At 44.3% G+C, this 25,544-nt stretch overlaps 1 protein-coding gene across 1 annotated transcript in view; it reads right to left on the reverse strand.

The window, feature by feature from the left end:
* Positions 1 to 25,544, reverse strand: part of btbd16 (BTB (POZ) domain containing 16) — an 88,967-nt gene that overhangs the window by 6,879 nt on the left and 56,544 nt on the right. The window contains exon 15 of the mRNA XM_080205292.1: positions 6,806 to 6,907. Coding sequence (XP_080061418.1) covers positions 6,806 to 6,907 — 102 coding nt within the window. The remainder of the gene's footprint in view (positions 1 to 6,805; positions 6,908 to 25,544) is intronic.

Here is a 25,544-nt window from a genome sequence, read left to right on the forward strand (position 1 = left end):
ATTAATCCAGTTCTGTTTTGAAAACCATGATGGAATCCGCCTGCAGTGCGTTCCAGCCCTTATAACCACTCACTTCATAAAGAAGTTTTTCCTTATGTCACCTTTGATTCTTTTGTCACTCCTGCTAACTTGGTGACTCCTGGCTCATGACCCATTTGCCAATGCGAACAGTTTCTCCTTATCCATTCTGTCCAGACCAATCTCCTCTCAATCTTCTCTTCTATAAGGAGAACAGCTCCAGCTTCTCCACTCTGCAACTGTAACTGAAGGCCCTCATCCCTGGAACCTACCTTGTATATCTTACACGCTAATGGCTTCACACCCTTCCTAAAGTATGGTGCCCAGAATTGGACACAATATTCCAATTCAGACCAAACTTGTGTTTTATAAAGGTCACCATAACTTCCTCTTTTTGTACTCTTTACCTTCATTTATAAATCCAAGAATCTAATTTGCCTTGTCGACTGCTTTCTCTTGTAGCCTGGTCCTCTTCAATGATTTGTGCACATATACACACAGATCTGTCTGCTCCTGCAACCCTTTTAGAATTGTACTCTATTTTACATTACCTCTCCTCACTTTTTCGACCAAAATGAATCCTTTCATACTTGAATTACAGACAGGGGAGAGAGGCAAACTGAACTTCATTATTGTCCTTGCCCTCTATTTGTAAGCAAGGATATTTTAATTTTTTAATAGGTTGTGGTGTTTTTCCCTAAACCTTATATTTGTAAAGTCAATTTTAAAATGCCTTTCAGCAAACTCTCTTTCGGGTCAGATCAGAAATATTGTTTATTCATACATTCAAACCTGGGGGATGGTTGTCGCAACTATGCGTCTATGTACAAGCATACAAGGAGATAGGAAAGAAAATAATTTTAAACTAGGGATAACAAAACAAAAAAACTCATAGAAATGGATATTAATTCACATGAACGTCAGAGTCTAGTGAGGGTTCCTTCATGGACAAGTTAAAGTTAAGACGGGTTCAGCTGGCTGAAAGCAGGAGTTGATGAATTCCTTCATGATTGTTGATGATGCCACAAGATGAGGCTGACGTACGGAGACTTAATCCACTCCCATTTTTTCACTTTTGGGTTAATTGTTTCTGTCAATATTTTCCTTCAGTAATATCGCTTTCTCCTGCTCTTCAAATAACGCCAGGCAAAGTGATCAGGCTCAAAGTAGTTGGAGGATTTTGAGGTGTTGCATGATTTGCATTTTCATGAGGTAGTAAACAAATGTTGGTACCTTGAAGGTGAAGCATCAAGAAAGACAGTCAGAGTTCTGCCACTTCACAGAAACATAGAAATAGAGAAAATAGAGCCTGCTCTGCCATTCATCACAATCATGGCTGATCATCCAATTTAAAAATCTAATCCAGCTTTCCTCCCATAACCTTTGATCCCATTCATTCCAAGTGCTATATCTAGTCACCTCTTTAATACATTCAATGTTTTGGCATCAACTCTCCCTGTGGTAATGAATTCCGCAGGCTCACCACTCTTTGGGTGAAGAAATGTCTCATCATCTCCATCCTAAATGGTCTGCCCCAGATCCCCAGACTGTGACCCCTGGTTCTGGACTCCCCCACCATTGGGAACATCCTCCCTGCATCTACCCTGTCTAATCCAGTTAGAATTTTATAAGTCTCTATGACAGCCCCCTCATTCATCATAACCCCCAGCGAAAACAATCCTAACCTAATCAATCTCTCCTCATACATCAGACCCACCATCTCCGGAATCAGCCTGGTAAACTGTCTACGTATCTGGTTACCATTATAAAGACCAAATTTACGATGCAGCATCTGGAAGAACTACCTCAGCATAGGAATCCACAAAGGGACCTGAGGGGAGGATCAATGCAGAGCATGTGCCCACTCTTCAACTGCACTAGCTACTTTATTCTGGTCAGTATTTAAACGTTCGTGTTTTAATGAATGAGCTTGGGTTAGTGAATGGATGGATAGATGAGTGAGTGAATAGTTAGATGGGAGATCTCTTTGGAGATTTTCTCTGGTGATTTCCTTCTGCACCTTTACCTCTTCTGATATTTCCTTCAGTTTACTAGGATTTTAACTTTCTTCTTCAGTCTTTGTGAGGTTTTGAGTTGTTTTATTTGTTGCCCATGTTGTAAGGTGTTCAGTACGTCCTTTGAGATATTCATAGTTTTGGGTAGGTCAACAGTAAATAATTATTAACTACTAGAAACTATATACATAGGTACAACAATGGTCCCTGCTAGGAGATGCCTCCATGCTTGCTTCTACATATAGCTCTATCGAACAATACTTCGATTCCTCTGTGTGCATAATCTGTTCTCTTATATCACTGAATGGGTGATACTTATTCAGTCCCATATTAACCTCTTACGTACCAGAACCTTATACTTCACCTTACCCTAAGTCTTCACCCAGTATATTTTAAAGCTACACCAGTTTATCCCATGTATTACATTGCACACAATGTAGTACAATAATCAATCTGTATCATAAATGCAATTTCCTGGGCCATCAAGTCCTTGAGTAGAACTTGAACACAGAATTTCTAGCTTGAAGGTAGGTTCATTACCAATGCACCACAAGACCCCCTTTATGTTCTGCTATTTCCTGCTTAATAATGGGTTCTAGCATTTTCCCAATGACAGATATCAAACCAACTGGCCTACATTTGTTGATTTCTGTCCCCCTTCCTTCTTGAACAGCAATGTTCCTTTTGCAGTTTTCCATTCCACTAGGGTATTTTGGACGATTATAACCTATGCATCTATTATGCCTCACAGCGCCAGGGACCTGGGTTCGATTCCTGGCTTGGGTCACTGTCTGTATGGAGCCTGCACATTCTCTAAGCTGGTTACGTGCATTGGCCATGCTAAATTCTTCCTCAGAGTTATTGAACAGGTGCCAGAGTATGGTGACAAGGGGATTTTCACAGTAACTTCATTACAGCGTTAATGTAAGCCTACTTGTGACATTAATAAATTGAAACTTAAAAAGAACTTGACCAACACCTTTGCTCCAGTCAACTGGTAGACACAGGAAGAACTTTCTCTTTAAATCAAATCATGTCTTTATGTGGAAAATGTAAAAAAAACTTAAATACTATGACTGCTACAAGTCCTGTACTTACATTGTATTACAAATAAATGCTTCTACTCCCCTATAAATCTATTATAATAAGTTTACAAGCATAGATTTTCAACTATTAATGCTTATCTAATGGTCCTCTGGAGATGACTCTACCCATTCATGCTGACCAGGCAGAGAGGAGTCAGGCTTCATCAAGCTTTGAGCTTGAGGCTTCCTTTTGCTTACTTCTGTGGTTTCCCTTCAAGTTCTGCTTCAAATTCAATATTTATCCTCTGACCCCAGCCGGAAAAAATGCATTCCCACACGTAGGCACTGACATGGATATATTGTTCAAATTTATTGCAGATTGCCTGACCTTAGGGCTAGTTGTCCTCAGCCATTCTGACTCTGTTTCATATCTGGCTCCTGTCCATGTGGATGAGTCAGGATTAGGATGAGTTTATTATCAGGGATATGTGTTGTTTTCCATCCTGCTAATTCATCACGGTCAACCTGCTCTTTGAAGATACCTATTGCCTAGTATCCTGCTGAGTTTATATTGCCCATTGTAAAATCAAAGATATTTGTGGCAAGTAAACGTAGGTCACTTCTTCTTGTTGCAAGTAAACATAGTCACCAGCCTGGAGTTAAAACCTCTTAGTTCTGAAGTTTGCCACATTTGCCATCAGGCCATAGTTGTGTTCTTTCTTTGCGCGGCCATTGTGTATCAAGCTGGTCGACTACACTGAGATTATTTTCATTTCCTCTGTCCTTTTGCATACATCTGCTCCAGGAAGCTCCAGAGCAAGATGTTTCTCTTGACCTAGGCCAACTGACCTGGTGCCACAGATTCTCCTTCAAATCTTTATTACAAGTCATTAACAATTCTACCTCTTCATCAATAACCATCTGCGCTTCAAAACTCACCTTGCTTTTTGCAACCTTTACCCAGAAGTTTTTCTTTTGCTGGGGTCTGCTCATAATATTAATTTGTAAATTACACAGATAAGGGAAGAAACTAATACAAATTTATGCAGCATACTATACCCAAAGTACTAACCCACTTTTTTTAACTTCAGAAAACACGGGAACAAGCCTTTCACCCATCAAGCCTGTTTAATTCATTGAGACACTAGACATGTGGTTCTTTAAAGGTACTCCTTAGCCCAAAATTAGTCAAAGCTCCAGAACATTTAAAGAGCAAAGAACAAAGAAAATTACAGCGCACAAACAGGCCTTTCTGCCCTCCAAGCCTGCACCGACCATACTGCTGACTGAACTAAAATCCCCTACCCTTCTGGGGACCATACCCCTCCATTCCCATCCTATTCACGTATTTGTCAAGATGCCCCTTAAAAGTCACTATTGTATCTGTTTCCAGTACCTCCCCCGGCAGTGAGTTCCAGGCATCCACCACTCTATGTAAAGAGATGTGCCTCATACATCTCCTTTAAACATTGCCTCTCGCACCTTAAACCTATGCCTCTTAGTAATTGACTCTTCCACCCTGGGAGAACATAAGAACATAAGAAATAGGAGCAGGAGTAGGCCATCTAGCCCCTCGAGCCTGCCCCGCCATTCAATAAGATCATAGCTGATCTGTCGTGGCTCAGTTCCACATTCCCGCCCTCTCCCCATAACCCCTAATCCCATTGCCTATCAAAAACCTATCAACCCGCGCCTTAAAAATATTTAGCGAGGCAGCCTCCACCACTTCAACGGGCAGAGAATTCCAGAGATTCACCACCCTTTGAGTGAAGAAGTTCCTCCTCAACTCCGTTCTAAACCACCCCCCCTTTATCCTGAGGCTGTGCCCTCTAGTCCTACTGTCCTTTCTGAGCGGGAAGAGCCTCTCCACCTCTATCCTATCCATCCCATTCATCATCTTATACGTCTCAATGAGATCTCCCCTCATTCTTCTAAACTCTAACGAGTACAAGCCTAGTTTATTCAGCCTCTCCTCACAGTTCAACCCCCTCAACTCCGGAATCAGCCTCGTAAACCTCCTCTGCACTCCCTCCAAGGCCAAAATATCCTTGTGTAAGTGCGGCGACCAAAACTGCACACAGTACTCCAGCTGCGGCCTCACCAATGCCCTGTACAGCTGCAGCAAGACCTCCCTACTTTTATATTCAATCCTCCTTGCTATGAAGGCCAGCATCCCATTCGCCTTCCTGACCACCTGCTGCACCTGCAGGCTGGGTTTTTGCGATTCATGCACAAGGACCCCGAGGTCCCTCTGCACCGTCGCATGCTGCAGTTTTTCGCCACGTAAGTAATAGTCCTTCCTACCATTATTCCTACCAAAGTGGACAACCTCACATTTGCCAACATTAAATTCCATTTGCCAGTTCCTGGCCCATTCGCCCAGCCTATCTAGATCCTTTTGCAGACTCTCCACACCCTCCGCACAATTTGCCGTTCCACCAATCTTGGTGTCATCAGCAAATTTCAACACCATACTCTCGGTTCCCTCCTCCAGATCATCTGTATAAATGGTGAACAGCTGAGGCCCCAGAGAAAGCTTATCCAACCTTACAACCCACGTTATTAGCCTTGGATATATGCTGTCCACTGACATGACAGCTGTATGACCCCAGCAGCTTATGTTCAATATTTCACATTCACTCCTCTACATAACCTTGAATTGTATCTCTAAACAGATATTTTTCCAACTCAAGAAATGAGTGAATAGCCACAAGATCAATTACTTTTGCTGGAAGTGTTCCATATATCCACTAAGGTCAGAGGATAAAAATTCTTCCACTGTCTAGCTTTGCCTAGCAGTGGATGATTTTGTATTATGTCTATTTCCATGCTAAGACTTCACATTATGCACAGACTGTTGGTATTTACATTATCTTGTGCTCTCTGCTTATTAAAGACCAATAATGCTACACAGTAAGTATCAAATAAGGCATACTGCCTGGAACTTTCCCTTCAGTAGGATGAATAGTCATATTTCTAATCTGGGAACAAACGCTGCAATATAACTGAGCAAGTTTGACCCTGGACCAGTGCCCAACTTGGAGTGACTATCTGGGGCTTCTCAGAGAGTGTACGACAAGTCCTTGTGAAAAACGCTAATTTCCTTTCAATGCACTGATAATCAGACATTGAGTTAAATTGCATTTTAATTGCTTGTGAAACATGGCCATACTGTGAAGTTGGAGATGGATAAAGATATTAAGTTTATTTATTAGTGTCACAAATAGGCTTATATTAACACTGCAATGAAGTTATTGTGAAAATCCCCTGGTCGCTGGTTGGTACACCGAGAGAAAATTCAGCATGGCCAAAGTACTTAACCAGCACATCTTTCGGACTGTGGGAGAAAACCAGAGCACCCAAAGGAAGCCCACACAGACACAGGGAGAATGTGAAGATTCCGCACACACAGTGATCCAAGCTGGGAATCTGGTGCTGTGAGGCAGCAGTGATAACCACTGTGCCACCTTGCTGCCAATTATGTATGCTTGCTGCACCCTCTAAATCATTCCGGAAGGTAATTATGATAGAAATAATCTGATATTGCAAGTTGCAGTGGAAACATGATTCTTTTAAGTTTGTTTCACTACAAGCAGATGATACCTCACAATAGTCATCTTTTCCAACAGTTTCCATCAAGAACTTAATTTGAAAATAACCACAGTGTTTTCAAATGAAAACTTTCCATAATGGACAAATCACAATCGGGTGGCTTTGTGAGCCAAACTAATGTGATTGTTATCTTACCTGCATGAAAAAACCATAAGTGGGACTTTTTTTTTCTTGAATCGCTTTGAGTTCAAAATAAAATCCACAGTGTGAAATAATTTCGGAATGGTACCATGGCTCCTGTTTACACATAAGAACCAAAACAAATTGACACTGAATACTAAAGCATCTGAGTTACATCAAATAGCAGCAATCATGAAGAATAGTCAGTTCCAGCATACAACATTACACAGATATTCCTTGTCATTGCTGTTATCAAGTTTTGATGCTGACATGATGAAGCCAGATTTCAACTCTTACGTTCTTACATTCAGTTTGAATGTACTGAATTCAAAGTATGCAACTTTGAACACTTTCAAAGTATTCAAGAACTGAAATTCCAAGAAACAGCTATTTCTAACATGGTTGCAAATGAGGCAAATGTTTGATTCCAAAACCAATTTTTTTTTTAAATATACTGGATGTGGGCTTCGCTGGCTGGGCCAACATCTATTGTCTATCCCTAATTGCCCTTGAGAAAATAGTGGTCAGCTGCTGTGTTGCACTGCTACAATCCCGCTGTGAGTATACCCACAGTGCTGTTAGGGAGGGAGTTCCAGGGCTTGCAGAGTAAGAACAGGCAGAGAAAGACCACAGAACTTTGTGGGACTGGAGGTCTGGAATGCGTTTGCTTCAATGCACAAAGTCAATGCAAAGGAGACAGATTAACTGAGAGCCTGGATTATTGCATGGAATTATGATGCTATTGCAATTATGGAGACATGGTTAAAGAAGGGACAGAAGGGAAAACAAAAGAGGTGGGGGAGTTGCATTGTTGATTAGGGGGCTCATCACAGCTGTATTGAGGGGGGACACACATTGGAGGGATCTTGTTAGGTAGAAGGGTAAAATCACAATGTTGGGAGTGTACTATAGACCTCCCAAAAGCCCGCAGGAGACAGAGGAGCAGTTGTGTAGTCAGATACTGTGTGAAAAAAGCAGGGTGGTCGTGGTGGCCGACTTTAACTTCTCCCATTTTGACTGAGACTCCCTCACAGCCAGGGCTTGGATGGAGAGAAATTTGTCAGATGTGTCCAGGAGGGCTTTTTGATACAGTATGTTGACTGGTAGCCATACTAGACTTGGTATTAGGGAATGAGCCAGGCCAGGTGATTGATGTTTCAGTGGGGAGCATTTTGGCCTTAACGACCATAATTCTGTAAGATTTCAGACAGTCATGGATAAGGACAGGAGTGGCTCTCAGGTGACGGTGCATAATTGGGTGAGGGCCAAATACATCCGAATTAGAAAGGAATTGGGGAATGTGGATTGGGAGCAGCTATTTACGGGTAAATCCACGTCTGGTATGTGGGAGGCTAAATCAGTTGATTGAAGTGCAGGACAGGCATGTCCCTGCAAAAATTAAGGATAGAAATGGATTCAGGAAACATTACGACAAGGGAAATTGTAAGCTTAGTCAAAAGGAAAAAGGAAGCATATGAAACATTTAAAAAATGACAAAGTTCTTGAAGAATATAGAGAAAGTAGGAAGGAACTTAAACACAGAATTAGAAGAGCCAAAAGGGGCCATGAAATGTCTTTAACAAACAGGGTCAAGGAGAATGCATAGATTAGGAGCAAGAAGGTGGCAAGAGAAAGAGTAGGCCCATTCAAGGATGAAGAGGGAAGTTATGCGTGGAGTCACAGGAAGTGGCTGAGATCCTTAAATGAGTACTTTGTATCGGCATTCACCAAGGAGAAAGACATGATGGATGTTGAGGTCAGGAACGAGCGCTAGAAAATGTCAATATATTGAAGGAGGAAGTGTTGAGTATTCTAAATTGCATTAAGGTACCCAAGTCCCTGGGGCAGGATGGGACCTACCCCAGGTTCCTGTAAGGAGGCAAGGGAAGAAATAATTGGGGCCTTAACAGATATCTTCGCATCCTCATTGACCACAGGCGATGGAGTTTAATCCAACAAATGCGAGGTGATGCATTTTGGAGGATCAAGTTTACATGTAAACCCTTAGGAACATTAACATACAGGGAGATCTGAGCATGCAGGTCCCTAAAAGTGGCAACACAAGCAGCCAAGGTGATTAAGAAAGCATATAGTATGTTGCCTTCATCAGCTGGGGCATTAGTACAAAAGTTGGGAAATCATACTGCAGTTATATAAAACCTTGTTTAGGCCACATTTGGAGTGTTGCATGCAGTTCTGGTCACCATATTACCAGAAGCTTGTGGAAGTTTTGGAGAGCATGCAAAGAAAGTTCACCAGAATGTGACCTGTTCTCAAGGGTGCTGACCATGGGGAGAGGTTGAATAAACAAAGACTGTTTTCACTGGAAAGACAGAGGCTAAGGGGAGACCTGATAGAGGTCTACAAAATTATGAAAGGCATAGACAGGGTGGATAGTCAGAGTCTTTTTCCAAAGGTGATAAGGGGGCACAATTCAAGGTGAGAGGGGGAAAGTTTAAGGGAGATGTGCAGGGTAAGTTTTTCACACAGAGAGTGGTGGATGCCTGGAACATGCTGCCAGAAGAGGTAGTGGAAATGGGCACATTAGCAACATTTAAGAGGCATTTGGATGGGTACATGAACAGCAAGAGAATAGAGGAACATGGACTGAGTAAGAGCAGAAGGTTATTTTTTGGTTTAGGCAGGGCACCATGATTGGCACAGACTTGGAGAGCCAAAGGGGCTGTTCGTCTGCTGTACTTTTTTTTCTTCTTTGATTTTGACCCAGTGAAAGTGAAGGAATGTCAATATATTTCCAAGTCAGGATGGTGAGTGACTTGGAAGAGAACTTCCACGTGGTGGCGTTCCTTGCTTACTGCTGCCTTAGACCTTCTAGATGTCATGGATTTGAAAGGTGCCTTGGTGAGTTCCTGCAGTGCATCTTGTAGATGGTACATACTACTGCTAATCTGGTATCATCATGTGCAAACTTATTAACCATTTCTTGTACATTCACATCCAAATAATTTTTATAAATAACGAATAACAAGGGTCCCAATATCGATCTCTGATGCACAGCACAAGTCACAGTCCTCCAGTGCGAGAAACAACCTTCAACCATCACCCTCTGCTTCCTACCACTGAGCCAATTTTGAGTCCAATTTACTGGCTGTCTCTGGATCACATGTGACCTATTCTTCCAGACTAGTCTGCCACATGGGACCTTGTCAAAGACCTTGCTCAAGTCCATATAAACAACATCTACTGCCCTATCTTATCCATCCCCTTGGTCACCTCTTTGATTCGTCAGGCATGATTTCCCATGCACAAAACCGTGCTGAGTATCCCTAATCAGGCCTTGACTATCCAACTGTTGGTAGATTTTGTCCCTCAGAAATCCCTCCAGTAACTCACCCACCACTGATGTCAAGCTCACCAGCCTGTAATTCCCTGGCTTGTCTTTGCTACCCTTCTTAAACAACGGAACAACGTTAGCTACGCTCCAGTCTTCTGGAACTTTGCCAGTGGAAAGAGATGAAGCAAATATCACTGCAAGTGCCTCTGCAATTTCTTCCCTAATCTCCCACAAGATCTGAGAATGCACTTGATCAGGCCCAGGGGATTTATCCACCTTAATGTGCTTTAAAGCTGCAGATACCTCCTTCCCTAATAATATGCATATCGTGCAGGACATCACCACTTGTTTCCTTATTTCTTCACCACCAATGATATTCTCCACAATAAACACCGAGGAGAAATACTCATTAAAAATCTCAGCCACCCACAGATGGCCATGCTGATCTTTAAGGGGACCTATTCCCTCTCTAGCCACCCTATTAATATTAATATAGCTATCAAACCTCTTGAGATTTTCTTCAATCTTACTTGCCAGATCTGTATCATACCTTCTTTTTGCCCTCCTGATTTCCCTCATAGGTGTACTCTTACACTTTTTATAGCCATCGAAGGATTTACTTGTCCCAAATTCCTAAATCCAATGTATATTTCCTTCTTTTTCCTGACCAGAGCCGTAATGTTCTTGGTCAGCCAGGGATCCCTAAACTTGCCAGTCTTTTCCACCATCCTAACAGGAATATGCTACCCCTGGACTCTTGGGATGGAATTTCATGACCTCATGGTGCCCATTTTGTGGTGGGAAAATTTCATAAAATCGGGCGTGATGCGGGGATGACACCCGTTTTCGCGCCTATTCCCATTTTACCAAAAAAAATCAGAGGCCCACCCAAAACGGGCACCATGAGGTCGTAAAATTCCATTTGCATTTTTTTGCATTCATCACATTAGTGAGCTTCACTCCCAATTGTCCCAGCTCACCTGCCTTAATGATCTCACTTGCTGCAGGTGGATCAGTCAGGAAAACACCTCCTCTATAAAAGTCAGATTTAGGCACTTGATCAATGAGGGTGAGTGAGGAGTCTTCGTGTTCAAATCACTCCATGCTGCTCGGAGGGGTTGTTTCATGGCAGCCATGTTGCATTTCCGGTTGGGAAGGCATGAGAGTGTGTGGGGGGTTGGGAGCTGTTGTTGCTCCTGGGGTCCAACCTCGGACTCTCAGCATGGAACCAGCTCAGAGCGCTGACCTTGGGGCTTAGTGCTGACTCTGGGTCCTAGTGCAGGTAGCAACAAGAACTGTTGCTGGAGGGGGCTAGGCTGGAAACTGTCTGAAGTGACAGTGCTGCAGCCTCAGGATTTGTCAAAGCAACGCTGTCTGTGGTTACTACTGCATGGGTTCTGGGTGTGTATTTGTGAGCGGTTCGGAAATGGGGGGGGCTGTATATTGCCATTCTGGAATCTGTGCGGGGGTATGGGGAGCGTGTGCTGTCGGAGGGCTATAAGGGGAGGGTATGGGGAGTGTACATTGCTGGAGATTTGTTGGGGAGTATGGGAAGTGTGTATTGCTGGGGGACTGTGGGGAGGTATGGGGGGTGTGCATCCCTTGGGGTCTGGGAGAGGTTTGGGGAGTGTGTGTTGCTGTGGGGGGGTGGTGGTGTGGGGAGTGTGTGTTGCTGGGGTTCTGGAGGGGGGTTATGGGTAGTGTGTGTTGCTGGCCTCGGGGTGAGCAGAGTTCTTTAAACTCTCCATCTGTCTCTCCCCTTCCCTAAATTCACCCCCCCCTTCAGCTTGCCCAGATGGCTTTTGCAATGCAACCCATTGATCTTGCTGTTCTTTTGGTTGCTGCTATAACTTAGGTTGACGAGCAGGAGGATGGATCATGGGCAGTGGAGGCCCAGGCCTTACCACTCACAGGATACAGAGAGATGGCCACCAGAGCCACCATTTGCCCTGGGTGGGGGTGGCAGGGGAGAAGGGAGCGGAGACCCCGAAAAAGTTAGTTCCGCATGGGATTGCTCTTTGAGCAACTGTCAGACGTTGTGTGCCGCTGATGGCTCCAACTCTAAAGGAAATTAGTGCTACACCTGTGCCATTTGTTGCAGGGCCTGGCACTTGGAGCATGGGGGTCACTCATTACCAGTGGCTATGAAAGTGATGGTTGCCTTGGACTTTTATGCCACTGGGTCCTTGCGGATTACCAGCAGAGACTTTTGCAGTATTTCCCAACCATCCATCCACAAGTGTACCATCCCTGTATCCCCCGGCTGGCCAGTATATTAAATTTGACCCGGACCGGGCCCGGCAGGAAGCACAGGCTGCTGGATTCATCCTACAATCTCCTGCAACATTGTAACACTAGAGTGGCGGGCCTGTGTACGCTGTGTTAGCGAGTTTCTGTGGCAGGCAGGAGAGTGATGATGACTCACTAAGCACCATCGTGATGACGTCCTAGTGCAAACTAGTCTGACACCTTCCTGAACTCCTCATGCATGCTGGCACCTGGCCCCGTGTCTGGGTGGTGAGTAAAGGAGCTCTAAATGCCCATGCAGGGACCCAGGCTGGGTGGGGTTGGGGGGGAATCTCTCGTGGGTTCTAGGGATGCCATGGCAGATGTTGTAAGTCACTGCCAATGCATACCACCTGCTGTAGTCAGTGAATTATTCGAGAGTGTTGATTTTCTCAGAAGCAGTACATTGAGGAGCTCCCCCACTGACATCACTGTGCAGAATCCCTCTGGCAACTGTGGTGGGATAAGGAGGTCAGTAATGTTGGTGGGGATCTTCAATGTTCATAAGTGAGGGGGAGGCTGTATCTGGCCCGTGGGAATTCTGTCAGCAGAGCTAGGTTTTTTTCCACCTTTCCTGTACATGCGTGGTTTGGGGCTCTGATCTGAGTTTCTGGCTGTCTGGTGAATTAGGCCCCACCTACTGCCTCTGGCAGCTAGAAACAGTCTAGCCCATAGCTTCAAAGACCAAGTGCATAAAATTGGGAGTGAAAACTCGCCTGAAAAATGGGTCAGCAACTCTCCCATTTTAAGCTGGAGACTTAAATCTCACAAAATTTTGCACTAGGTATCACACTTTTAAAAACCTCCCATTTGCCAATTGTTCCTGTCCCACAAACACTCACCCAATTGACCTCTGTTAGATGCTGCCTATATCCCAAAGATTGGCCATGCTCCAGTTTAGGATCTTAACCGGAGGACCCATCCTATCTTTTTTCATAACTATTTTAAAACTAATAGTGTTCTGGTCACTAGACCTAACATGCTCCCCTACTGACAATTCAGGCACTTGCCCTACCTCGTTTCCTAAGAGGAGGTCCATGTTGCACCCACCCGCGTAGGGCCCTCTATCCATTGATTCAAGAAACTTTCTTGGACACATTTAACAATTTCTATCCCATCTAGGCCCTTTGCACACTGGGTGGCCCAGTCAATATTGGGGAAATTAAAATCCCCCAACTCTATCATTCTTACAACTATCTACAATCTCTTTACACATCTGCTTCTCTTGTTTCCACTACTGGGAGTCTATAATCGAGTCCAATCAGAGTGATCTTCCCTTTCTTGTTTCTAAGTTCTATTCATATGGCCTTATTTGATGAACCCCCAAGAATATCACCTCTAAGGACTGTTGTTATGCCCTCCCTTATCAAAATGGCAGCTCCCCCACCTTGCTGGATGATATCCCCAACACGATGAATGGATGACCTACACTTGTAGGAATTGTGCTTTATCACAGGGCTGCACCTTTTGACAATGAGTAGTGACAGTTGTGCTGTGCCCACATGTAATAGAGAAAGTTTGTTCCTTTGTGAATAATCCAAGCATACATATACTTGAACAAACAAGGATTTGAAAGCTCTAATGTTTCCAGTGGCCTCCAAATTGATGCTCACAGAGGTGAATAGGGAGTGAGGACCAAATCATGTCCAACAGTATACCCTTCTGTTCAGAAACTCTTGAGCATTAGCTCTAAGGGAGGAGTGGAATTTGGGAAACAGGTGTGGAGTGCAGTAAGTTCAATGCTTTATCTTGAGTTAGCCCTTGTGCACTCTGATATAGGCACTAGCTCTGAAGGTTTGCTCCTACATTTCTCCTGAGTCTCTTTCCCTTATCTAATGAACTTTTTCTCTCTTCCAAACTTCTGTCAGTTCTCAGCATTGACATTTAACCTGGATGCAAGCATGGTAGAGAAAATATGATGAGTCCACGGGTTTCTGGTGGAGAAGTGAGATATAGGCTTGGTTCACACTGGAGTTGCCCTTGTATTGTTGGGATTAGCAGAGAATGATTACCATAATCTGAAACTAGTGGAAAGGTAAGGAGAGTGAGCTATAACTCACTTGTCAGTTGTTGAAGGGCATTATGTTGCCTTAAGTTTGGTTGCATCATTCCTGTGTTGAATTGGGAATTAATTTATGGCAAATGCATCTGGAAATTGACAACCTAGAATGGGTAAAGGACCCCCAGGCCCTGAAGAATTTTCAGGAGGATGCACTAGATTTATTTATAAAAAGTAAACATTACTATTCCAGTGAGGTCCCTGTAGTTATCCGTTGATCATTTCTGGTGATCTATGAAGGATCTGTAGGAGGGTTGTCAGGAAAACTGTGGGTTTCTAAGTCATTGACAGGGTGTGGGGCAGTCCAGGTCCCAGGCTATTCCTTGAAATTTTCCTGGAATAACTGGGGCCCTGACTAAGAGCATCTGACCGAGATGAAAGAAATAGGCAGCACAGTGGTACAGTGATTAGCACTGCTGCCTCACAGCTTCAGGGACCTGGATTCGATTCCCACACTGTCTGTGTGGAGTTTGCATGTTCTCCCTATGTCTGTGTGGCTTTCCTCTGGATGTTCCGGTTTCTTCCCACAGTCCAAAGATTTGCAGGTTAGGTGCATTGACTATGCTACATTGCCCCTTAGTGTCCCGGGATGCGTAGGTTAGAGGGATCAGCATGGTAAATATGTGGGGTAACGGGATAAGGCTTAGGTGGGATTGTCATTGATGCACACTGAATGGATAGAATGGCCTCCTTCTACAATGCAGGGATTCTATGATTCCAATATTGAAATTGCCTCTTCAGAAGATATGCAAGTAGTTTTTTTGTGTTGTTTCAATCTTCCAGTTTGGCAAGCATATTCAGAAGAACGTTCATTACTGTTATCCTTGAGTATGTGAAGCTTGATCGAGTATTTGATCTGATGAGTCACCATCCCTATTTATAGCATTCTCTGGAAATCTGCTTTCCTGCTCATAGCACCTGACTCATTGGATTATTTTCAGCTGCGAGAAGCTTCCTGTCCTTTGTCTGAGAATATCACAAAGGAATTCACGACAGGTTGAAGAAAATAGATTTCCTCAGTGATCTGAGTGAGTCAGATTCAATCTGTTTCTAGACCAGTCAAGACACTGGTTGCTTCTTCAGCAAGTATATTATATTAGCAGGTGACACAGCTACTTGAATATGGTTCTGTTAACATTATTGGTGTAGATATGTACATGGCAGCCCATTGTGTCTTGTTCCTTGCCCTGTTTCTCAATCCTGGCCAAAGCTGAGGAAAATTCTCTTGGAACCTTCGAAATCAAGTTTGTCTCTGGATAGTAAATTCAACACATTCACTCTGTTCAAAAGAGTTTAATCTACACATCTATTCCAACTTCACTTTTCTCAGCTTGACTCAAAGCCTTCTGGTTAGAGATTGATGATGTCAAAGAGTTTAATAAGAGTTTTGTTTTTCATCTACTTTTAGTGCATTTGCTCATTCTTTTATCATAGAATCATCATAGGATCCCTACAATACAGAAAGGGGCCAATCGGCCCATCAAGTCTGTACCAACCACAATCCCATCCGCGCCCTATTCCCGTAACCCTCATTTATCCTGCTAATCCCCCTGACACTAGGCCAATCAACCTAATCCGTACATCTTTGGACTGTGAGAGGAAACCGGAGCACTTGGAGAAAACCCATGCAGACATGGGGGGGAAGTGCAAACTTCACACAGATAATGACGCGCAGCTGGAATTGAACCCGAGTCCCTGGCACTGTGAGACAGCAGTGCTAACCACTGTGCCACCGTGCCACCCATCAGTTAGATATTTATGCTGCGTAAGCAAGAAAGCTAACTAAATTTCAATTTAGTGCATAGTTGCAAGATACAATACTACACTGTATCTATTAAAATGAATAATAGTATATCTGCAACATGCTTCTCCTTGGAAAACAAGGGCCATGACATTCAGTTCTGTAGCACGTGCTTTTTTTTGAGGGTTTTGCCTCCAGAATGGCATTCATGTTGTGTGCACACAACAGATGTACCAGGTGCCATTTTGGTGAGGGCATTACCACATATACAGTTGCATCCACTGGAAGTATTCATGATGCTAAGCAATGCTGATTTGATGACAGTGCTGCCACTCTGGAGATCAACACTCCAGCTACTTAAAGAACTTCAGTTAAACAAGCACAGCTGAACTCACACTCAGTGACAACTCCCCCCATCCTTCCCCCTCAATCTTCCCCCACTCCTCTCCTGCACCACTTCCTCCATCCCAACCACTAGTGTTATTAAAGGGATTCTCAACTACTTTCAGGTTATCTGTTGATTGATTTGTACTGTATTTTGGTGTGTCTGCAAAGGTTTCCAGAGTGATTTAAAATCCCTGATGCCTACAGGGAGTAGTGTGGCACATGCAGAAGGACTTTGTCCTAAATTCAGGGATTCCACACACATCACTTGCTCCTAGGCATGGATGTAAGTAGTTAGCATCCCCATTGGACTAGAACAGTTGCTAACAGAGGGAAGAGGTGATGGGGAGAAGGGTTTTCAGCAGGATCCTCATATATCCAGGGTATTCAGGAATCAGTTTTCTGATCCCAAATCCAGCAAGGAGGAATTCATCAGATCCTTTCAATTCACTAAGGAGATCCTGACTGAAACCTGCCACCTACTACAACCACAACTGGAGCCTCAGAAGAGGCCAAGAAAGGTATTGCCTTTGGCTGTGAAGATGACTGGGGAATGAACTTCTATGCATCTGGCTTCTTCCAGGCTGTGGTGGACAATTTTTGCAAGTTCCTCCAGTTCGCTGTCCGCTTTGCATTAGGGAGCTCACTCAATTTTTTCAATGTGTAAAAGCTGAATACGTTTTCATTCTCCCTGGTCAGAAATAAGCAAGTGGATTGTTCACTTCTCTTCAAAGCTGGGGAAGATGGAGTCCATGTTCCGTTCTCCTGTGGCAACTTGGTGCCAGGCTCCTTCATCCTCCTGACTGGCAGGCTTGCCAATACATCAAGCACTTCAGTATACTTACTTATCCGTCTTCTTCTATAGATTCCGTTATTGAATTCCTCTGACTTCTTTTCAACAGAACCTGTATGTGACCTCTTCCTCCAGTTTCTCAATTTGTGCAGACCCTGTCACCAACTATTCTCTAAGGTAGGAGCAAGGTCAGTCTCTGAGTTGGTGACTACAACTCGGAGAGCATATATCGGTGTTTCTTTTTCATCTTCCAGCTCCTTCACCACTGCCCTGAAGCTCCAAGGTGGCTGAAAGGAGGCACAAGAGTAAAGTTGTGATGAGGGTCAGGGCAATGAGCAAATGGTGCATGCTTACCACCTGCAGTTTATAAATCAAAACAGATGGTAGGGTGTGGGGGCAAAGGGATATGAGAAGGAAGAATAGATATGAGTAAATGTCATTTTGATGGTTTCAGGTTGCTCCAACGATCGTATTTTGGTCTCTTCATGGGATTGAGGATATGCAGCTGTGCCTGTCCTTTTCTGGGGAGGTGCTGCTGCCACTTTGACCTGCAAGAGATAGGGAAGTGCGCCAGTGAGAATGGTGTGATATGTTCAGGTGATGTGGTTGTTAGGGTTGAAGGCCAGCAGTTTGTACAAGCTGTGTGATGTGGGTGTGAGACTTATAGCAATGTTAGGTGTGTACAAGTGAAGTGAAGCTATAAATGCAAAATCTGAGTTGTGCTTGATGGAGATTTGTGGTGGTTGAGCAATGGGGGATGTGGTCCTCTGAGCACTGTGTAAGGTTAGTTGGTGGAATGTAAAATTTGAAGATTCATTCACTCATCTTGGTGACTCGTGTGAGGTGATTAATCTGCTGTTACTGTATTCAGGTCCAGGGGATTAGTCCTGGCATTGAGTAGCACAGCTATCTAATCTCACCTCCCACTTTTCTGGAAAGCCCGGAGACAGGCCTCCTGTGGAAAAAAAAATCCCTGTCTCTCTGCCTACCTCCACCACCAGGACAGGGGGTAAAAGAACATTGCAGTATTCTCTCTTCCCTGTTGCACCATGCTTCAGTGATCTTCCTCCTCTCTTGTGCAACCAATTCCTAACCAGCTCCAGCCAGAATGCACCTCCCTTTAAGAGTTGGAGGCCATTGATCAAATTTGGGTCTCCTACTGAGGAATCCAGCCACTCAGCAGTGCATTTAGCATTCGCTGCCTACAGTTATCGTGCAAACCAGCAAGCAGCACCAAGTTTGTGTGCTGCCAACATTGTAGGCAATGGGTACGGGTTGATTATGAATTATTAAACTGATGCCCATTTTAGGGTCCTGTCCAATGGCTGGAATTCCTGGGTGGAAGCAGAGCTAGCAATGCTGGGACTGCACCAGGAGGATGATGGTGCATTGATGGCTATGCACCATCAAACTGAGGTAAGCAGGACGCTGCAGGCCCAGCAAAGAGGGTGACAGAGAACATGCAGCACAACAGCGTGGGCAGCCATTTCCACCTGGGTGCCCTCCACAGATTAGATGTAGGCCCCCATTATTACCTGGAGCCAATTGGGGGCTACCAAGTTTCAATGGGTGGTCTTCCCACACAGTGATGGGCCACTTTAGCACAGGCAAAATGCCAGTGGAGGTGGGAAGATGCCCCTAACTGATCAATTAAGTGACTCAATTGGCCTCCCCTCTGACAGATGGTTTACCAACTTTCCTGCCATTGGCAACGTGGCATGGCAGCAGAAAAATGTTGGGCATGCCTTCCAAACTTTCCCACACCATTTTGACATATAATCCGCCTCCTAGCTTTACCCCAAAGGGCTGGTAAAATTCAACCCTATGACTTCAATGATAAAAATGAGTCAGGTTGTCATAGCAGCATATGATATACTTAGCAACCTTTTCACCCCAGTACTTCGCTCAAGATTAACTTCACTCAATAAATTGACTGAAGAAAAAGAAGCAGAGAGGTCAGGACAAGTTTAAGCAGAGTGCCTTGGCAAGTGATGCTCGAGATTTCCTGCTCCGAAACTACATTTTCTTCATTCTTTATCGGGTGTGAGCATCACTGGCAAGACCAATTTTTGTTTCCCATAGGGAAGTGCCCTTGAGAAGGCAGTGGTTAGCAGCCTTCTTGAACTGCTGCAGTCCATCTGGCAATGACTTGCATTCTGAATCTCAACAGAGGAGATGTTCAACTTGTCATGCGTTTCGGGCATAAATGTGGCATTGTGGGTTGGCTGCCATAATGGAAACCACTTGATTTTTGTTTCCATTGACTTAAGTGAAAATAAGACTGTTTTCTGTGTCAGATCGTCAAATGTAAAATAATCCAATTCATAGTGAATAATGATAATAAAGGCGGTGGGGAGAGGTAGAGGGCAAAAAAGGAGTCAAGTGAAAAGAAGGATAATTTAGTACTGATATCAGAAAAAGACTTGTTACGTTATGATCCACATTTGAAATGGTTTGACAGAGAGGTTAGTGAAGTTGAGAACTTCTTAGATCTATTCAAAATGCAGTTAGGTGATCTGATGAGGTGCCTGCACATTTTATTTTTATTTGCAATGGATGCATTAACATAGGCCAGATAGTTTCCCTCATGTCTATTAATCTTATGTGTTTGTGATCTTGAGCACAGCATTTAATTGGTAACTAGATCTGCCCACAGGTCAACTGAATGTCAGACTTGATTCTTGTATTATAAATAATATAGCTATGTATCATATAGAAATAAGAGTGATTACAATAAAAATATTACCTTGGATTCAGATAACAATAAAGCACTCAAGCCTCACTTTTCCAGTTTATGATATCAGCTGAACTGTTCAGGCAGCTTTTTGCAATTGTTTCCATCTACCAATTATTTTCCATATAATTGTCCCAAAAAATTAATGAAGTTAATGAAACATTTAAGGAAAACGACCAAACTTTCATTTTGAAATGCTCATCATATAGAGCTACTATAACAATTCTTTGCCCCTGAGTAGTTACTGAGTCAAATTTCCAGAAAGTGAGTTGCTTTGTTCTGCTACAGCAAATGATGAAGTTGATGTTTAAATTATACAAGAGGGCAACATTGGTGACTTTGTTTGTTCACATCACTGTTAAATGGGGCGCACATCTCATTGTATATGTGGGCACTGATTATTACCTTCTGGCTGCGAATGAAAGAAAGACCTGCATTTATATTGCACCTATCATGATTACAGAATGTCCCACAGTGTTTGGCAGCCAATTAAGTATTTTACTGTTGTAATGTAGGAAACTTGACAGTGAATTTGCATACAGCAGGCTCACTCAAACAGCAGTATGATAATGACAAAATAATCATAGAATCATAGAACCCTACAGTGAGAAAGAGGCCCTTCAGCCCATCGAGTCTGCACCGGCCACAATCCCACCCAGGCCCCACCCCCACATCCCTACATATTTCACCCGCTAATCCCTCTAACCTAAGCATCTCACTAAGGGGCAATTTTAGCATGGGCAATCAGCCTAAGGGGCAATTTTAGCATGGTCAATCAGCCTAACCCGCACATCTTTGGACTGTAGGAGGAAACCGGAGCACCAATAGTCAATAAGGGATAATCTGTTTTATCCCTACAGCCTATCGAGCCTGCGCCAACAACAACCTGACCCAAATCTTATCCCTGTAACCCCACATATTTACCCTGCTAAACCCCCTGACACCAAGGAGAAATTTAGCATGGCAATCAGACACATGTTTGGAGTGTGGGAGGAAACCAGAGCACCTGGAGGAAACAGTCGCTGTCATGGGGACCTTAACATCTCATCTGATAGTTGCACTCGCACCAGTTAGCACTCCCTCAGAACCGCGCTGAGTGTTAGCCTAGAATTTGTGCAGAAATCCTGAAGAGGGAATTGAACACTCAACCTTCTGACTCAACAGCGAGAGTACCATCAACTGAATCAGGGCTGCCACTGCTAAGTAAAAGTCCAATGATTGGAAAGAGCTAATGTGGTCTAAGCTCTGGAATAGTGAAAGTAAACTCTTTTTTTAACATACATTCGCAGATGAGACATTGCTGGTAAGCATTTATTCTTCATCCCCGAGTTTCCATTTACTCTGGTTAGGCCATTTCAGAAGGTAGCTAAAAGTCATCGACATTGTGAAGGGCCAGGCTGGATAAAGATGACAAGATTTTTCTTTCTTAACAGATATTAATGAACCATCTTTTACAACAATCTGGTAGTTGCATCATCACCATTAGCTTTTCATTCCAGGTTTATTTATTAACTGAATATGATAGGTGGCACCATGGATGGGCAGCACGTTAGCGCAGTGGTTAGCACTACTACCTCACATTTCCAGGTTCGATTCCTGGCTTGAGTCACTACCTGTGTGGAGTTTGTAGGTTCTCTCCATGTCTGTGTGAATTTCCTCCGGTGCTCCAGATTCCTCCCATTGTCCAAAGATATGCACGTTAGGTTGATCAGCCATGCTAAATTGCCCCTTTAGTGCCCCAGGATGCAAATGTTAAAGGATAAATAAATGGAGTTTTGGGGATAGGGTCTGGTGGGATTGTTGTCAGTGCAAACTTGATGGGCCGAATGGCCTCCTTCTCCACTGCAGGGATTGTATGTATGATAAAATCCTCTCTTGTAATGGTGGGACTTAAACCCATGTCACCAAATCATTAGTCTTGGTCTCTGTATTAATAGCGCAATAGCATAACCACACCCTTCACCTATTATACACTGGCTTTAGTAATACAACAGCCATTGTATAACAGTAACAAAAGATTGCCTCTCCCAGGTGGGTTCAGTACTAACGTTATATGCTCTATATGTACAAAATGCTAGTATTATACTTTATGCTTGGTATCAATGTGGAAGTAAGGCTGCAGTATAAATCTGCTATTATAATCTATAGGCTTGAAAAATAAAAGCAAAACTATAAGGAAATAACAGTTGTTTCATCAACTTTAATCATTTTCCACAATGATGACATTAATAATGATAGATGAATGGGGAAAATTGTGAAAAGGCTGTCTGAGAGTTTCAGATAATATTTTCATTTTGGCCCTGCATATTGCTGCAGCAAAGAAGACCATTCCTTGAGGGTTTCAGAGCATTGTTTATCCTAGTTGGAACCCTGAGTGTGAAGCCCTCTTTCAACAATACCAAAAAACAGCAGACCCAGCCACAGCCACGGCAATAATTCAATCCTTGGACAACTGTGGACAACAAAGCTGGCTTGACTCTGTGAAATGCATGGACTTCAGGCAGTCAAGCCATTGGGTCTAAGTCGCCCTGAGGAAACTTGATGTATCAAATCCAGCAGAGGTTGCTAACCCACAAGCCAGTGCAAATGTTGTTGCTGCCAATCTCCTGGCCTACTCAAAGGGACCATTTGATAAACAATACAAACAGGAAGTCAAGGAAAACTCAGAGAAGCAATGGTGACATGTTCAGAGTCTTCCACACTATCAAGTAACTTTAACCTCATAAAATTAGATGCTCGTCCAACAACCACAAAAAAGAAAAAAGCTTCCGAGAAAGACCTCTTATATCATCTTTTGTATTAGCAAAACAATGGCTATGGCATTCTTCTTAACTCTTCTGGAGAATGGCCACATTCCCCAAATCTGGCATGAGGTGAAGATAATAGGTGGTCAAAGCCAGGAAAGCCAGCAGATGACCTGGGAACTACAGTTTCACTACTCCATACATCCAATAAGCTCCTGGAGCAGTGCGTTCTTGTAAGAATTAACCTTACTACCAACTTCCCGTTTCTCCAACAACAAGCTGGTGTTTGGCCCCAGTATAGTTGGTGTGAGGAAGTCCTTGAGGCTGGTTTTCATCATAACTTCAAGACTGGAGCTCTTTCATAGATCTTTCCTCAGCCTATCATGGAGTGTGGAAACACAGACTGACGCTCAAACTGTCCCTGCTGCTGCCATGTATTGAATTACTCTGGCTGCTGTGAACAGTTCTGAGAAACAGCAGGTTGAAGATCTACCTACAAGGCAAACTCAACATGCCAGGAACACTCAACAACATTGTCCCACAGGGCAGTGTCCTGACACTGACAATCTTTAACACCTACATAAGCGACAAACCTATCACATCATATTAATTAATTAATTTATATCAATGAAATTGTATTAGTAACTCAGGCACTTTTCTTCCAGATATGGAAGCCTCACTAAACTCTAAACTGAATACTTCCACAAGTGGAGACTGCAACCAAACCCAGAGAAGTCACTGAGCAGAATTTTACAAACTCATTGCGCCTATTTTGCGCCAGGAAAATGTTGTAAATACAGGTGTGATAGGACTAGAGAACTGGCGCTCTTTCTCACGGCCAATCCTATTTTACCAAAAAAATCGGCATGATCAGAACCCCGCCCAAAATGGGTGAAACGTCCATTTGCATTTTTTTGCATTCATCACAGTGTCATTACTGAGTTTCACTCCCAATAGTCCCAGCTCACCTGCCTTAATGATCTCACTCGCTGTAACCAGATTGGTCAGGAAAACACCTCCTCTATAAAAGTCAGATCCAGGCACTTGATCAGTGAGGGTGAGTGAGGAGGTAAGTTTCAGTACTCAAACTGCTCTGTGCTGCTCAGGAACATTGGGGGGGGGGGGGGGGGGTTGTTTTATGGCGGCCATGTTGCATTTCAGGACAGGGGCCTGCAAGTGTGTGTGTGTGTGTGTGTGTGTGTGTGTGTGTGTGTGTTGGGGGGGGGGGGGGGGGCGGTGGGAGGTGGTGGAGGGCTGTTGTTTCTCCGTGACCCAACTTTGGACTCTCAGCACAGACCTGGCCTCAGCGCTGACTCTGGGTCCTAGTGCAGGCAGCAGCAGGCACTGTTGCAGGTGGGGGCTGGGTTGGAAATTCTCTGAAGTGGCAATGCTGCAGCCTCAGGACTTGTCAAGCAGCACTGTCAGTGGGCACGATTGCATGGGTTCTTGATGTGTGTTTATGAATGGTGGGAGAATGGGGGGCTGTGTTGCCCCTAGGATCTGTGAGGAAGTATGGGGAGTGTGTGGTGCTGGGGATGTACGGGGACCATCAGTTGCTGGGAGATTGTGGTGGATATGTGGAGTGTGTGTGGAGTGGGGGAGGGTATGGGGAATGTATGTTGCCTGGATCTATGGGGGGTATGGGGAGAGTGTGTTGCTGGCCTGGGGGTGACCAGAGTTCTTTAATTTCTCCATCAGTCTCTCTGCTTCCCCAGATCCCCCCCACCCCCCCTTCAGATTGACGAGATGTTTTTGCAATGCAACCCATTGATCTTACTGCTGGAGCTGAGGAGGAGGCGCAAGAAAATGAACTGTGGGCACAGGAGGCCCAGGTTTTACCACCCGCAGGACGAGAGGGAGTCGGACACTGGGGGCAGGATGCAGCCACTATTCGCCGCGAAGGAGGACATGGAGAACCACACAGTTCCACATGCGAGTATCCTTTAATCAACTGATGGACATTGTGTGCTGCTGACGGCTCCAGCTCTGAAAGAAGGCCGAGCGCCACCGTGCCATTTGTTGCAGGACCTGGCACCTTGGAGCATGGTGTGAAAGTGACAGCCAACTTCATCTTTTATGCCACTGAATCCTTCCAACGACCAGTGGGGACCTTTGTGGCATTTCCCAGCTCTCCTTCCACAAGTGTGTCAAGGAGCTCACAAATGCCCTGCATGCTGGGCCGGCCTGGACCAGGCCCAGCAGGAAGGCTGGGCTGCAGGATTCGTGGCCATTGCGGGGATGCCAAATGTGCAGGAGGCTATAGACTGCACTCACATCGCCCTCAAGGCTCCGGTCAAGAATGCAGGAAGATTCATGAACAGAAAGGGCTTCCATTCAATAATGTGCAATTGGTGAGTGACCATCAGCTGAATATCTGCACCAGACACCCCGGCAGCATACATGACAGCCTTGCATTGAGGAGTTCTGATATCCTGGAGGTCTTTGATGAGGAGCCCAGGTGCAGGGATGGCTCGTGGGGCACATGTGGCTGCTTTGGACTGTCCTACATTGTGTTGGTGTGCCTTGTCCTACACAACCTGGCACAGTATTGAGGAGAACTTTTGGAGAAGAAACAGGATGTGGAGGCCAACCAGCTGAGGAGGTTGACCAGGAGGAGGAGGACAAAGTGGAGGAGGAGGAAGAGGACGAGCGATGCCACCCAGGGCTGGTGGCAGCAAAGATCAGGTGTGCGAGGGCAGCGAGGGAGGCCCTGATCAC

The sequence above is a fragment of the Carcharhinus amblyrhynchos genome, chromosome 17, assembly GCF_965287045.1.
Source record: "Carcharhinus amblyrhynchos chromosome 17, sCarAmb.v2.hapA, whole genome shotgun sequence".
NCBI lineage: Eukaryota > Metazoa > Chordata > Chondrichthyes > Carcharhiniformes > Carcharhinidae > Carcharhinus > Carcharhinus amblyrhynchos.